The following is a 16,160-nucleotide window of genomic DNA, read 5'->3' as shown; positions in this document are numbered from 1 at the left end:
GGCCATGATCTCTCTGTTTCCAGCAGATAACTTGGGCCTTGTATCCAAGTTTCACTCCTCATGAAGTTTTCAGCCTTCAATCCCCGTGAGGCTTGATCTGATGGGTTTAATGAGGTGTTTACATACCTCCATTGAGATGGTTGTGTAGCTTCTCTAATGGATGAGATTCTGTTTGCTACGAAGGTCTTGAAGCGTATCTTCTCATTCTCTATATACTTCAGCACCATCATGCTATCCGTCCAGAAGACAGATTCTTCTAGTGGGAGCTATAACTCTTTCCGCATCACCTTGTCAACTTTAACTGCAACAACCGCTGCCGTCAACTCCAGTCTCGGGATGGTGACCTGCTTCAGCGGAGCCACCCTGGATTTCCCCATGAGGAAGGAACAATGTTTCTGGCCCTTTTGATTTGTCAGCAAGAGGTAAGTAGCCGTGCCATAGCCGTCCTCACTGGCGTCTGAGAAATGATGTAGTTGAGCCGTCTTTGTAACTCCAAAACTCACAGGTTTGATGCATCTACTGACGTTGAAGCTAGAAAGTTGTTGCAAATCTGTCAACCATCTGAGCTATCTCTGAGCTTGACCTTCTGGGATATCTTCATCCCATCCTCTCTTGTCTCTACACAGCTCTCGTAGGATCAGCTTCACCGGCAGAATGAGTGGTGCCAGGAATCCAAGAGGGTCATAGATGGAACTGACCACGGAGAGAATCCCTCGTCTTGTGGATGGTCTTTCGTTCACCATTATTCTGAAGTTGAACGTGTCTGACTCAATGCACCATTGTACACCAGGAGCTCTCTCGATAGGAAGGACATCGTGGCTCAGGTCCAGATCTTTGACTTCAGTGGCCCTTTCCTTTTCTGGGATAGAAGCTAGAACTGCTCTGCTGTTGCTTATCCTCTTAGTCAGATGGAATCCTCCATTCGAACACAGAGTTCTAAGGTCTCTTGACAGTGCAATGGCATCGTCTTCTGTTGACACGGACTTCAGACAGTCATCGACGTAAAAGTTTCTGAAGATTGTCTCCACAGCCTCTGATGGTGCTTTGCCTTTGCCATCTTCTGCAGTTTTTCTGAGAGCGTAGCTTGCACAGCTGGGAGATGATGTGGCTCCGAACAAGTGTACAGCCATTCTACATTCCACCATAGCTTGACTAACGTCGCCATCTGGCCACCAAAGGAAACGCAGAAGATCAGCATCTTCATCAGGGATTCTGACTTGGTAGAACATTGATTCTATATCCGCCATCATGGCAACGAGCTCTTGTCTAAACCTCGTCAAGACGCCAATGAGGGTATTAGTAAGATCAGGACCTTGAAGCAGCTGGTCATTCAATGAAGTTCCTCTGAATGAGGTGGTGCAGTCAAACACTACACGGATCTTTTTCTTCTTTGGGTGATACACACCGTGATGAGGAATGTACCAGACCCTTCCATCGTCTCTGTTCAACTGTTCCTCGGGCACTTTTACAGCATAGCCTTTCGCTATGATGTTTCTCATGAAGCCTTTGTAGTCTTCGTGAAAGTCGGGGTTCTTGTTCAGCTTTCTCTTTTGACTGATGGCGCGCTGCTCTGCTATGCAGCGATTGTTCGGCATCTTCGCGGTCTGTCTTCTCAGTGGCAAACCAATGTGATAGTGGCCATCAATGAACTGTGTAGACCTTGTCAGCAAATCCATGAACTGATGGTCTTCTTGTGACATCTCTGTCTTTTCCTCACAGCTGCGTTCTGAAAAGTCTGCGTTGAACTGCTGTATCAACAGCTCTTCAATGCTTGTGATAGAGATACGATTAACTGTTACATTTTGTCGTTGCTCCTTGTTCGACTTGTTGCCATCATCTCTCCTTACCGGTCCATTGACTACCCATCCAAGGGCTGTCCTGACTGCGTAGGGTCCGTCATTCTTGCTGTTTATTACCTGCCATGGCTCCATAGTTTTGTAGGCATTGGCGCCAATTTCTGCTTCAATATATGGGAGACGCACCTTTTCCAGGTAAGGCCATCTCTCCACATCCCCTTCTGCAGGGCTAAGTTCCCTATTTTAACAGGAATCTCCCTCTGTGTGAAAACATTAGGCAGGTCTATGAAGTCCTTCTCTTCAAGTCCACACACTTGTAAGTCTGACAGGATATAACTTTGCATTGACTTCTCATGACCCATGGTGCGTAATAGGATTTCTGTTCTTCTGCCTCTAACGTTCAGCTGTCGCATGAGTGATTCTGTGCAGAACGTTGCTGAACTACCTGGATCCATGAAGGCGTAAGTCTCCACAAACTTCTCACTCCTCTTAGACTTGATCTTTACAGGTACGATGGCAAGAATACAATCACTGTCACCGGCCCCAGTGAATCCACAAGTCTCTGGTTCTAGCGACACCAGAGCACTTGAAACAACCTTCTCGTCGGTATTGTTTTCTTCACTCTTCTTAGAGACTTGTTCTTCTTTGTGGATATGCAGCAGACTGGGATGTTTCCGAGTGCACTCTCTGCATGTTGTTCTTTGCTTACAGTTTCTACTCAGGTGCCCCTGAGAGAGACATCCAAAACATAGGCCGTTGTACTTCAGAAATTCGATTCTGTCTTTGTGGCTGTGCTTTGATGTCACTGCAGAAATCCAATGTATGATTCTTCTGGCAGAATAAACATGGCTTCTGAAAGGCATTAGTAGGTGTCACTGTGCTGCACTTTTTGGGAGATGAGTTCTGAGACTCTTCTTCCCCAGCCTAAGTGACCATAGTTGCAAAGCTGCTTCCCCTGGAACCACCTTTCCTGAGAGTCTTTGATTCAGCAGGCTTGGCTTTCACTCTTCCATCAGTAGTTGGGCTGACATCCTGGATGTTTCCAAACAATGGGTCCCTAGCAATTTTAGCCTGTTTGTCTATGAAATTCACTAAGTCTGCAAACCTGGCTCTACTTTTCCGTCTCTCCATTATTTCAAAGGCTGTTCTTCGCCATTGTTCTCTCATCCTGTAAGGAAGCTTAGAGATGATGATTCTCATAGTCGTAGGATTGTCCATCTCTTCCATGAATTCAACATCCTCCATGGCGTTGCGACATCCTATGAGAAAAAGAACATATGTGTTCAATGCCTCCCCGTCCTCCGATCTGATCTGTGACCACTTGGTAGCCTTTTCAATATATGCAGTGGCTATCTTCAGCTCGTTACCATAGTGCTCCTGCAGCAACTTCCTGGCTTCTATGTATCTCCGGTCCGGTCTCGTGTTCACAGCTTCTGACCAGGTCTTGTGGTTTACCACTGGTGTACTGTCCCAGGTAGTACAACTTATCACTGCTGCTCTCTGTTTTGGAGTCAATGGCTTGTTCGAAGGATCTGATGAAGGGCTTATACTTGAGTGGGTCGCCTTGGAACACTGGTATGTCTCTTTGAGGGAGTCAAAACAGATTCTGTTGTTTTACAAGCATCTCTGTAATTTCGTTCTGACGTTGCATCACTCGGTATAGGCTTCTCCCTGTGTCTTCAGGCCTCTGGTGGTCATCAGCAGGGTCTAGTCTAGGCCGTCTGATGTCTGGGGTAGCATCACGTGCTCCTGTTAGTGGAGAGGCCTCTCTTCCACGCTGTAATGCCAGGAGATGGTCTTCAGACTCTCTTTTAACTCTTGAAGGTGCCCTGGATCCAACTCTGTGTGACAACATTGGCAGTATTCGTTCATGCCATCCTGTGAGCCTTCATAATTTTCATACACACTCAACTTGGCATCTGAGACCGCAATAGCTGTTTTTAGCACCAGATGTTCGTTCTTTGCCTGCAGTTGGGCCTCTTCCTGTTCAAGAGCTTGCTTCTCCACTAAAGATGCTGCGCGCGCCATCAACGCTGCCCGTTCAACCTCCTCTCTCATGCGTCGCGACGAGCATGTGGTAGAAGCGACTGACCCGTGTCCAGAAACAGAGCTACCTTCTTTTCGATTTTTGCTCAGTCTGGCTGAAGTCTCTGAAATGCTATCATCTGGTCTGACTTCATCGTCATCTTTATCTTTCTCTGCTGTATCAGCATCTTGACGAATCTTTAACATCCACTGTTCTGTGGCTTTGACATAGTCCTTAATGCTGGATGATTTAAGATCAAACCAGTTGTGCTGATCAGCGTTTCCCTCTTCTTCAGACAGAAGTACTAATACATCTTCATTGAGTACATTAAATTCTTCATGCAACTTGGAGAAATCATAATGCATTACGTCTTCAGCTTTCTTAATATTAGCATTATCTTCCATGAGACAATCAATTATCTTCATTTTTCCAGTTATCTGAGCTAATTTAGCCCTCCTTGCACCTATTCTTCTATGTAACTTCTCTTCCATTGCCTTTGGGGTGAGCTTTACTTCCCTCTTTTGGCCAACAATCCTTCTGGCTAGGGGAAGCTCCTCACGGCTCCATAAGGCCTCGGCCATTTTACCCGCAGCTCTTATTTAGCTTCTCAATAGAATGAACAAGGCAAGTAACAGTCACTGTACCTTCGCTTTCTTATATTGTCGTCTGGCTCCGTGACCATTCATGTATACGTTCGCCGACAATTCCGTCCTTTCCTTCTTAGGGCGCTTCGTAATTTCCAAACATGCAGCCACTGAGCTTTGAGGCTTTAGCAACGGGTAGACGCGTGTCGAAATAAAACGTTCCAAAACGTAACTTTGTCTTTAAACTGTTTACTGTAACACCTTACAAACAGAATTACAAAGCAAAACACGTTTAAACGAACACGGTCAAAAACTGTATTGCTCCAGCCCTCAAAGCTTCTGCCTCCTCCAGCCTCGTGGTGCTTTTTCTGTAAAATGGCTGGATACCATGTGACAAGCTTAAGGACTGTACCATTGTAGCAAGAATAAAGGGGGTATCTCAGACTATACTATTGGAACAAGAAAATAGGGGGTTTCTCAATACAATAAGTCAGCCAGGTAAATTAACTATTATACTATTTAACCAATATTTTAAAGTATTTTCTTTCTTAAACTTTCATGACTCTTACACCTACTCTTTGTTTTCTGTCCGTTAACCAATCCTCTGTGCATGCTGCTATAATTACCCCCAATCCATGAGCCCATATCCTGCATAACAGCCTATTATGTTGCACCTTATCGAATGTCTTTTGGAAATCCAAATATACTAAATCCACTTGTTCTCCTTTATCTACCCTGCTCGTTACATTCTCAAAGCACTCTAATAAATTTGTCAAACACAATTTCCCTTTCATAAAACCATGTTGACTTTGCCTAATCATATTTTGATTTTCTAAGTGCCCTGTTACCACTTCCTTAACAATGGATTCCAGCATTTTCCTGATGACCGATGTCAGGCTAACTGGCCTGCAGTTCCCTGTTTTCTCTCTTCCCTCCTTTCTTGAATAGCGGTGTTACAGTTGCTACCTTCCAATCCGCTGGGACCGTTGTAGAATCTAGGGAATTTTGGAAGATCGCAACCAATGCATCCACTATCTCTGCAGCCACCTCTTTTAAAACCCTACGATGTAGGCCATCAGGTCCAGGAGATTTGTTGCCTTTTAGTCCCATTAGTTTCTCAAGTACTTTTTCTCTACTGATATTAATTACTTTAAGTTCGTCATTCATTAGCCCCTTGGTTTCCTACTATTTTTGGAATGCTTTTTGTTTCTTCTACTGTGAAAACAGATACAAAATATTTGTTTAAAGTCTCTGCTAATTCCTTATTCCCCATTATAATTTCCCCTGTCTCAGCCTCTAAGGGACCAATGCTTACTTCTGCTGCTACTCTTTTTACATACTTGTAGAAGCTCTTACAATCCGTTTTTATATTTGTTGCTAGTTTACTCTTATATTCTATTTTCTCCCTTTTTATCAATTTTTTGATCATCCTTTGCTGGTTTCTGAAACTCCCAAACCTCAGGCTTACTACTATTCTTCGCAACATTATAAGTCGTCTCTTTTTATAAAAAAAAAAAAAAAAAAATCTATCACGGTCCTTAACTTACTTAGTTAGCCACGGATGGATCACTTTTCCCGTGGAGTGTTTATTTCTCAATGGAATGGATATTCGTTGAGAATTTTGGAATATTTCTTTAAATGTTTGCCGCCACTTATCTACTATCATACCTTTTAATCAATTTTCACTACTCGCACCTCATACCTATATAATTGGCTTTATTTAAGTTTAAGACTCTAGTTTCGGGCTTAAGTATGTCACTCTTAAACTTAATGTGAAGTTCTATCATAATATGGTCACTCTTCCCCAGAGGATCCTTTACTAAGAGATTACTAATTAACCCTGTCTCATTACACAATACAAGATCTAAAATATCCTGTTCCCTGGTTGGTTCCATGACATATTGTTCTAGGAAACCTTCTCAAATGCATTCCATTAACTCGTACTCCAGACAACCTTTGCCAATTTGATTTGTCCAGTCTATATGCAGATTAAAGTCCCCCACGATTATTGCATTACCTTTGTTGAAAGCTCCTATTATTTCTTGATTAATGTTCTGTCCAACAGTATAGCTACTGTTAGGGGGCCTATAAACTACTCCCACCAGTGTTTACTGCCCCATGTTATTCATTATCTCCACCATACTGATTCTAATTCCTGATCTTCTGAGCCAAGATCCCCTCTCACTACGGTCCTTATGTCATCTTTTATCAGGGCTACCCCCTCCCCCACTTTTCCATTCTGCCTGTCTTTTCAAAACATCAGGTACCCTGGAAAATTTAGTTTCCAACCTTGGTCACCTTGCAATCACATCTCTAATGGCTATTCGATCAAACCCATTTATCTCTATTTTTGCCACTAGTTCATCTGTTTTGTTACGAATGCTTCGTGCATTCAGATAAAGAGGCATTAATTTCAATTTTTTACCATCATTCCTTGCTGTAACCTTATTCGCTGATGTGCTATTCCTGTTGCACCCTCTGTCCCTTCCTGTCACACTCTGCTTATCTTTACCCAGATTGGTACACTACTCTATTTCCTTGGCTGTTCACTTTAGCTTTCTAAATTTCTCCTCACCTGACCCCCCCCCCCCCCCTTTAGTTTAAAGCCCTATCTACAGCCCTAGTTATTGCTGGAGAACTGTAGACTTGGAGGGGTTTTGAAATCATAGACGATGTGCACATAGGTAGGTTTTGTGAGTTGATGGAGTCAGGTAGAACTCTGGGCCATCTATGGAAGTTGAGGAATCGGTGGCGAGATTGGACATGCAGAAGTTTTCCTTTTCTCAGAAGGTGATTGACCTGTGGAACAGGATTCTGGAGATGGTAGTGAGGATTGACTCCTTGCACTCCCTTCACAATGGCATTTTTGAAATATGACGTGATTATTGCAGAAGTAAGGCAAGACTTTGGGTAATCACCAACGGGTTTGGGGCCTTCTGGGATATCGCCTTTGAGGGGTCAGAGAAGAATTTTTGACAGAGGCATCTTAAACTGGCTACAAGTCTCTGTTTTTGCCCCTCCCAGGAAATGTAATGCAGGAGGGAAGAAAGGGGATCAGTGAGTCCACCAAAAAAACGGACCAATGCATATGGGACTAATGGCCTGTTCTTGTTCAAATACATAATAAATAATCACACAGGAGAAGCTGCTTTTTAAATATTTGGTGTCAAATAATTTCACAATAAATGGGTTAAGCTGTTGGTGATCCTTGTGAATGTTTTTGGTAAGCCAAGAGAATGACAGATGCGGGCCATTCGGCCCATCTAGCTCACCTATAGAAACCTATGACTTCTTCCATCACAGCATCTAACTGCCAAAATGACTCGAGTTCATGCCTCTATTCACCTCCCTGGAGACTTTTCTGGATATTGATAACTCTGTGTGTAGAAGTGCTTCCTGACATCAGTCCCAAGCTTTTCATTCAACAGTTTTTAACCCATGTTCAGTCAGGATATAACTTGAAATAGTGACTCGGGTCAACCCTTTCTATTCCACTTAGTATCTTACTGACCTTTAAGACACCCCCCCCCCTGCAAATCATTCACCTGTTTCCAAGGCTCACGTTTCCAAGTTTTTCTAACCTTTCCTCATAACTCAGTTCTCTGATAGCAGGAATCGGCTTCATGGCTGTTCCCTCTACCCCACTTCCAGGGCTTCAGTGTTTCCCTTGTGCCACAATAACTAGAACCCAATGTAGTATTCAAAATGCAACTCATTATAAACTCAATGGCTCGGATTTTGCTGTCGGCAGCAAAGGGCTGGGGCTCGTCGTTCACCTCGCCCGAAAGCTTTAGAGCGCAGACTTGCTCGAATCGGGCATCTGATCCAGTGCGGTTTCTTCTACAGGGCATCTGTGAGCAGGGAAAGAAACAGCGAGGATTGAAGACTCCTCACTGAGACACGCAAAATCTAAACTTGGATGTATGAAGCAGGAAGTATAAATTCGATTTAAATCATGTACGGAAAGTGGAATAAAGATTGGGAAAGACGGATGCGATTGAGAGAGACAGAGAAATAGTAAAAAAAAAAAATTTTTTTATCTCCAACACTAACCTTTGATGGAATGAGACTCCACACTTGTAAAATTAAATTTTCAGGGCCAGAGAGATTGTTTGGCAGTAATTGTCAATTATCACACCTTTAAAAAATCACTTACTCCTGAATGCACCAGTCCTAACTTTTTCTGGCGTCTTTAGTGGGCAAGTACCCCAAGTTCACGCCATTGCATGTCGTTCAATGTCGAGTCTATCGGTGAGGACTACTTTTGCACACCCCATGGAGGAGCGGGATATCTCTGACTGCAACTTCCGAATTTCTGCGTTTAAATGCACATGTGATTTGCACATGGAAATGCACAGGGAAAGGGTAGGGCCCATTAGGGACCAAAGTGGCAATCTGTGTGTAGAGCCAGATGATGTAGGCGGGGTTTTAAATGAATTTTTTGCATCTGTGTTCACTATGGAGAAAGACGATGCAGACATAGAAATCGGGCAAGGGGGCTGTGACATACTTGAACATATTAGCATCGAGAGGGAGGAGGTGCTAGCGGTTTTAGCAGGCCAAAAAGTGGATAAATCCCCAGGCCCAGACGAGATGTATCCCAGGCTGCTGTGGGAGGCAAAGGAGGAGATTGCAGGGGCTCTGACACAAATTTTCAGAACCTCTCTGGCCACAGGGGATGTACCAGAGGACTGGAGAACAGCTAACGTAGTACCATTATTCAAGAAGGGTAGCAGGGATAAACCAGGGAATTACAGGCCAGTGAGCCTAACATCTGTGGTAGGGAAATTATTGGAAAAAATTCTGAGGGACAAAATTAGTCTCCACTTGGAGAGGCAAGGATTAATCGGGGATAGTCAGCATGGCTTTGTCAAGGGTAAATCATGTCTGACAAATCTGATTGAATTTTTCGAGGGGGTGACTAGGGGGGTGGATGAGGGAAATGCTGTGGATGTGGTTTACATGGACTTCAGTAAAGCTTTTGACAAAGTCCCGCATAGGAGACTGGTCAAGAAGGTAAGAGCCCATGGGATCCAGGGTGCCTTGGCGCGTTGGATCCTAAACTGGCTGAGTGGCAGGAGGCAGAGGGTGATGGTCGAAGGTTGCTTTTGTGACTGGAAGCCTGTGTCCAGTGGGGTACCTCAGGGATCGGTGCTGGGTCCCTTGTTGTTTGTGATCTACATAAATGATTTGGATGAGAATGTAAAAGGTATGATCAGTAAGTTCGCAGATGACACGAAAATTGGTGGGGTGGTAAATTGTGAGGAGGAAAGCCTCAGGCTACAGGACGATATAAACGGGTTGGTCAGATGGGCGGAAAAGTGGCAAATGGAATTTAACCCTGAAAAGTGCGAGGTGATGCATTTTGGACGGACAAATAAGGCAAGGGAATACACAATGAGTGGTAGGACCCTAGGAAGTACAGAGGGTCAGAGGGACCTTGGTGTACATGTACATAGATCCCTGAAGGCAGCGGAACAGGTAGATAAGGTGGTTAAAAAGGCATATGGGATACTTGCCTTCATTAGCCGAGGCATAGAATATAAGAGCAGGGAGGTTATGATGGAACTGTACAAAACGCTGGTGAGGCCACAGCTGGAGTACTGTGTGCAGTTCTGGTCGCCTCACTATAGGAAGGATGTGATTGCTTTGGAGAGGGTGCAGAGAAGATTCACCAGGATGTTACCTGGGATGGAGCGCCTCAGCTATGAAGAGAGGCTGGACAGGCTGGGGTTGTTTTCCTTGGAGCAAAGAAGGCTGAGGGGGGACCTGATTGAGGTGTACAAAATGATGAGGGGCATAGATAGGGTAGACAAAGAGGAACTTTTCCCCTTAGTAGGGGGGTCAATAACAAGGGGGCATAGATTCAGGGTAAGGGGCAGGAGATTTAGAGGGGATTTGAGGAGGAACTTTTTCACCCAGAGGGTGGTTGGAATGTGGAACTCAATGCCTGAAAGGGTGGTAGAGGCAGGAACCCTCACAACATTCAAGAAGCATTTGGATGAGCACTTGAAATGCCATTGCATACAAGGCTATGGACCAAATGCTGGAAAATGGGATTAGACTGGACAGGGATGGATGGGCGGCGCAGACACGATGGGCCGAAGGGCCTCTTTCTGTGCTGTAAAACTCTATGACTCTATGATGACGGCAGAAGTTGCTGTCCAATTTTCTCCATAATAACGGTAAGCACTCAGCGTTATTAATGCAAAATCCAAGCCAATAATTCCTAACCCTCAATTGCCTACCTTTATCAAATTGAGTGCTTGTGAACCCTATGCAAGCACACAAGATGGCAATTATACACCACTTCAACTAGTTTGAGAGAAAATTAAATACTTTGTACTTTTCCTCAATAGACATTTTTCTTCCAAATTTTGCTGTTGTATGCTTGGTCTATGAGATATCTCCAGTCTGACGGATTCACTCATTTCTGGTTTATTCCTCTCGTCCCTTAGCATTATTAAATTGTATCACTCTTAACAATCTTTGCTTCAAGTAGAATAACTGCAGTTCCTTCAGTCTATCCCTACTACTCTTGGACTTAAGTTCAAATGGTCTTAACTCTACTGCTGTCTATGTCATCTTTGCCCTTTGCGAGTATGAAAACTACCCAATATTTATGCAGTATGATCACCGTGATCAATCTCTGGAATGGTCTCTGGCGAGGGTTGTCAAGGCAAAAACTCTAGCGTCATTTTAGGAATTGGGTGCTGTGATGGGAGAGACCATACATTTCTGTGGAAGAATGAGCGAGATGGACCGAATGGCTTCCCTTATCCGTCCTTCGCTTGGTTTATCAAAAAAATTCATACCGATCACCATCAATAACACCCATATTTTTGGTTAAATATGTTACATTGCTGATTATCTGTCCAAATTGGACGGACTCTTCTCAATAACCACGAGGGGTAATGTTGCACAATTTCACTGCCAGCACGCAGTCTCACTAGCAGCGAGCACAAGTTGAAGAATCAGAGTTATAGCCCTATTTTTGACATGTACTCGCATCTAGCATGGCTCCATACTGGCTGGGGAGCCTTGCAAAATGAGCTCTTTAATCTTGTGGTGAACTGACACCAAGTTTAAAATCATGATCTTCCCCTACCATTGAGACCATTCCTTTTCAGAGTGGGAGTTTTCCATTTAAATTCAAGGTGGCTGGCTGCCTTACTTGTTCTGAATTCACTGTGTACCTTGGTAATTACAAAATCTGCAATCGATACACAACAAATTCAGCATGAAGATATTTCTCATCCTTGAATTACTTTTTTATAAATAATCGATGGCTATGTCTATACTTCACTTAAGAGCTTTCCTGTTGAATTCTTACAAAAGTTAAACATTACAACTACAGATGGCAATTTCTATTATTTGGGGTTTGTGACCTCAGCACCTCAAAATGACTGTTAGAACCAAGTTTAGTAAGTAGACAGGATTCTGTGTATCACTTGTCCCTTTAAAAAACAAAGCACTCCAAAGACTTTAGTTGACTATTCCTTTGTTTTTGTTTTGAATTATTCTCTTAAATGGTGATCTCACTGGGGGAACTGGCTTTGAGGAGTTGCTTAACCTGAGGGAGATGAAGCCCTCTGTGGTAATGTTATCAACCAATGATGGTGTAATTCCCTCTGAGTGTTCAGCTCAGTAAGAAAGAAGGAACTTGCATTTTAAACAGCGCCTTTCACATCCTCAGGCCATGCCAGAGCACTTTACAGCCAATGAAGTACTTTTGAAACGTGGCAGCCACTTTGCACTCAGCTCTGTCCCACAAACAACAACGAGATAAATGACCAGAGAATCTATATATTTTAACAATGTTGGTTTAGAGATAAATATTGTCCAGCACACTGGGAGAACTCGCCTGCTCTTCAAATAGTGCTGCGGAAACTTTTAAGTCAACTGAGAGGGCAGTCGGCCTTGATTTAACAACTAATCTGAAAGACTGCATCTCCGACAATGCAGCACTCCCTCAGTATTGCACTGAAGTCTCAGCCTAGATTTTGTGCTCCAGTCTCTCAGGTGGACGTAAAAGATCCCATGACACTATTTGAAGAACAACGGGGGGAGTTCTCCCCAGTGTGCTGGCCAATATTTTTCCCTCAACCAGCATTACTAAACAGATTATCTGGCCATTATCTCATTACTGTTTGTGGGACCTTGCTGTGCGCAAATTGGCTACTGCATTTCCTACTTTACAACAGTGACTATACTTCATTGGCTGTGGGATGTTCTGAGGTTGTGAAAGGTGCTCTTTAAATATAAGTTCTTTCATTTAATGACGGTATCAAGTCCCACCAGGCCAGGTACATCCCTGAATTAGATGCAAATTAAGGCTGTGCTTGTACTGGCCTAGTGCCCTTGAGATCAGTAGCTGCAGAATGTGAAACACAGCTGGTAAGGCCAGTATTATATTGTCAGCATCCCATGGCTGTGAATCACACCCTGTTGCCTATATGTGCTCACATCTGGGCCAAGAGTCCCATTGAAAATGTTTTATGTTTTGAAAGAGCATAAAAGATTGGAAAAGAAAGAATCCACTAAGTTTGTAAAGTTCCCAGGGGATCCAGCGAACCCAGCTCCACATTGTACTGGATTTATACTGCACGCGGTGCCAAACCTAAGCAGCATGAAATGACATCGCAGGTGGATCCTCTCGCCATTTGTCTTTAGTGCGTTCCAAAATTAGATCGGAACCTGATTCCAGAGTTGTACTGCCACTTTTGCATTAATGCGCAGATGAAACCACAGCACATCAGTGCAGAAGTGCCAGCACCAGAAAGCTCCCTTTAGTCTGTCTCAAAATATGCCTTAGTACCAACCTTGGAAAAGTGTCTCCTGCACCAGTGAAACGTTTTATTCCCCTCATACCCAGCAGACTTTTTACATTCGAATTTGATTGCCAATTATTAGAAAAATAAAAAGCTTGCATTTATATATCGTCTTATTCTATCTCTTGGAAACATTCCAAAGTGCTTCAATAAATTACTTTTGAAGTGTAGTCATATTTTATTTTATAGACAGAATCAACAGCTATTGTATGCACAGAAAGATCCCACAAACAACATTGAGATAAATGACCAGATAATCTGCTCAGTCATGTTGGTTGAGGAAAGAATGCTTTGGCAGAAGTCCCTACTCTTTTTTAAGTAGTATCTTGATGTTTTAATGTCTCCTTGATCAGGCAGGTGAGGCCTTGGTTTCTTCTCATCCAAGGGAGAACTTCTCATCCAAGGGATGCCAACTCTGACAATACAGCACTCTCCCTCACTAATACACTGAAGTGCCAGCCTAAATCACCATGAAATTATTACCACTGTGTTCTTATCTCTGCACTGCGACTGCTCAAACACAATTCAGGCAGGACCCTTAAAGCTGGCTGGGAGATGAGCATGTTGTACGACAAGTCTGGCTGAATTCAAACTCGGGTTTCTAGTGAAAAGGCATTGTGACAGCACTCTATGCCATCCAGCCCTTCTAAACAAAATCTGGCTAGTTAATCATTAATATTTGTAATGGCTTGGCTTTTAAAAAGAGGCACGGATATTGAGTTACTGTGTGAGATTTGAATAGATAAATGCCATTACTAGAATGTTTTGTTGTGCTTCTCATGCATTCACATTTCTTGCTGCCACATATTGCATGCACCATCTGTTAACCAGCTAAAGTGAATGCTACGAGTTGGTTAAAGCTTCCGTTTTGCCTCCCTTCCTTGATAATGTGCATGCAGATCACTGCTGTTGAGGTTGGAAACTCCCTGTGTTGGGAATCTCTTGAAAGGAACCCACATTCTACCACTCACTGCTGTACCCCCGAGGCTAGTAAGAGTTTTATCGATTTTCAATCTTGTGAAAAGCTGAAAATCTATTGAAGCAGAGCTAATTTGTAACCACTGTGTAGTAACAGAAAAAGGTTGTAATTCAGTGACTAATTCCAGAAAATTCTGTAAACATAAGTCTCCTGCTCATATACATAACTCGTGCAACAGTAATTGGTCACGTAAGTAGATTAAGTTTGTTTCACAAACCACCTGCTTGCTGCATGGATTTAACAGCAACTCCTGCAGTGCAACAGTCGCCTACCCCTGACCGCACACGCATTGTCTGAAAATGTGGTAGCTGAGGGAAGTGTGTAGTGCGGAGGATTACTTATAAACGATATATAAGTTGTCACTCTGTATTCTGCTTTACAAATGAACCATCAAGTGACATTTCGATTTTTACTGCTTTTCTTGGCAGCCCCTCATTCAAAATTTGTCGAGGGGAAAAAAATTATTGTTCAGTGGGGACTGCAGAAAACAAATTTGGGGAGTTAAAACCCATAAACATTCTGTACGCATGATATAAACTTCACAGATACATTGATCCTGATGCTCCCAAGTGGATGTAGTGAGGCAGATAGTGTTTTCTGCCGTAATTGCAGTCCATTAACTCCAGCACGGAGGGATGTACAGAGGACTCCACGGGAGAGCTATTGGAAATACGAGTCTAAGGAGATACTGGAGGGAGCAGCCAACTAATTGCAGACAATCTTTGTCTGGCTAAGGCTGAGTCATTCTGCGAACTCCCTACCTAACAGCGTTGTGGGGGAACCTTCACCACGTGAACTGCAGTGGTCCAAGAATGTGACCTACCACCAATTTCTCACGGTAGATAGGGACAGGCAATAAATCTCAGCCTTGCCAACGACACCCACATCCCGAGAAGGAACTAAAAAGTGTACAATGCAAGTACTATTAGCCATTCTCAGTTTGATTTTGTTTCATTTTTATTTTAGATAGTGGCACTTCACCCACAGTTTGGCAGATCCAGCAGCAAGCAGTTCATCACAGGGGCAAACAAGGTAAGCTTGTTGATCTATCTCTGAATTCTACAAAATGTGTCAGGAACAACTGAATATCAGACGTGTAATTTCTTTGTCCAGTTAACTTAACAGGCGCTTTAAAGTGTAGCCATTGTTACTTGCCATGCAACAGCAACAACTGGCATTTATATAGTACACATTATGTAAAAACGGGCAATGGGGTAAGAAAGAAGGTAAGGATGGGGCAGATGCTTGGTGGAAGAGGAGCATCATTAGCAGGTTTTAAAAGGGAGAGATTGGTAAGGCAGAAATGGCGGGATGCAAGTCACGTAATTATACCTTCGATTTTGCACAGGATAGTTGACCTTTTGGTATGGATGGCTGAATTAAGCAACTGGGAGTTGTCAACATTGACTCTGGACCCCATGAAGTCCCATGGCTTCAGGCCAAGCATGGTCAAGGTAATCTCCTGCTGATTACCACCTACCGCACACCCTCAGCTGATGAATCAGTACTCCTCCATGTTGAACACGACTTGGAAGAGGCACTGAGGATAAAAAGGGCACAGAATTTACTCTGGGTGGGGGACTTCAATGTCTATCACCAAGAGTGGCTCAGTAGCACCACTACTGGCCGTGTCCTGAAGGACATAACTGCCAGACTGGGCCTGCGACAGGTGGTGAGAGAACCAACACGAGGGAAAAACCGACTTGACCTCGTCCTCACCAATCTACCTGACGCAGATGCATCTGTCCATGACGGCATTAGAAGGAGTGACCACCGCACAGGCATTGTGGAGACAAAGTCCCGTCTTCACACCCAGGACACCCTCCATCGTGTTGTGTAGCACTACCACTGTGCAAAATAGGATAGATTCAGAACAAATCTCGCAACTCAAAACTGGGCATCCATGAGGCGCTGTGGGCCATCAGCAGCAGCAGAATTGTATTC

General features: G+C 43.6%; 1 protein-coding gene across 5 annotated transcripts in view; it reads left to right on the top strand.

Annotated features, from left to right (window-relative positions):
- vps41 (VPS41 subunit of HOPS complex) overlaps positions 1-16,160 on the top strand; it is a 278,435-nt gene that overhangs the window by 131,117 nt on the left and 131,158 nt on the right. For all 5 annotated transcript variants that reach the window (XM_085993373.1, XM_085993371.1, XM_085993375.1 and 2 more), the window contains one exon: positions 15,183-15,248. In XM_085993373.1, the coding sequence (XP_085849499.1) occupies positions 15,183-15,248 (66 nt within the window). The remainder of the gene's footprint in view (positions 1-15,182; positions 15,249-16,160) is intronic.

Source organism: Somniosus microcephalus, chromosome 7 (genome assembly GCF_052327205.1).
Source record: "Somniosus microcephalus isolate GS21.2 chromosome 7, FLI_Smic_1.0, whole genome shotgun sequence".
Lineage (NCBI taxonomy): Eukaryota > Metazoa > Chordata > Chondrichthyes > Squaliformes > Somniosidae > Somniosus > Somniosus microcephalus.
This window is presented reverse-complemented; position numbering and strand designations above follow the sequence as displayed.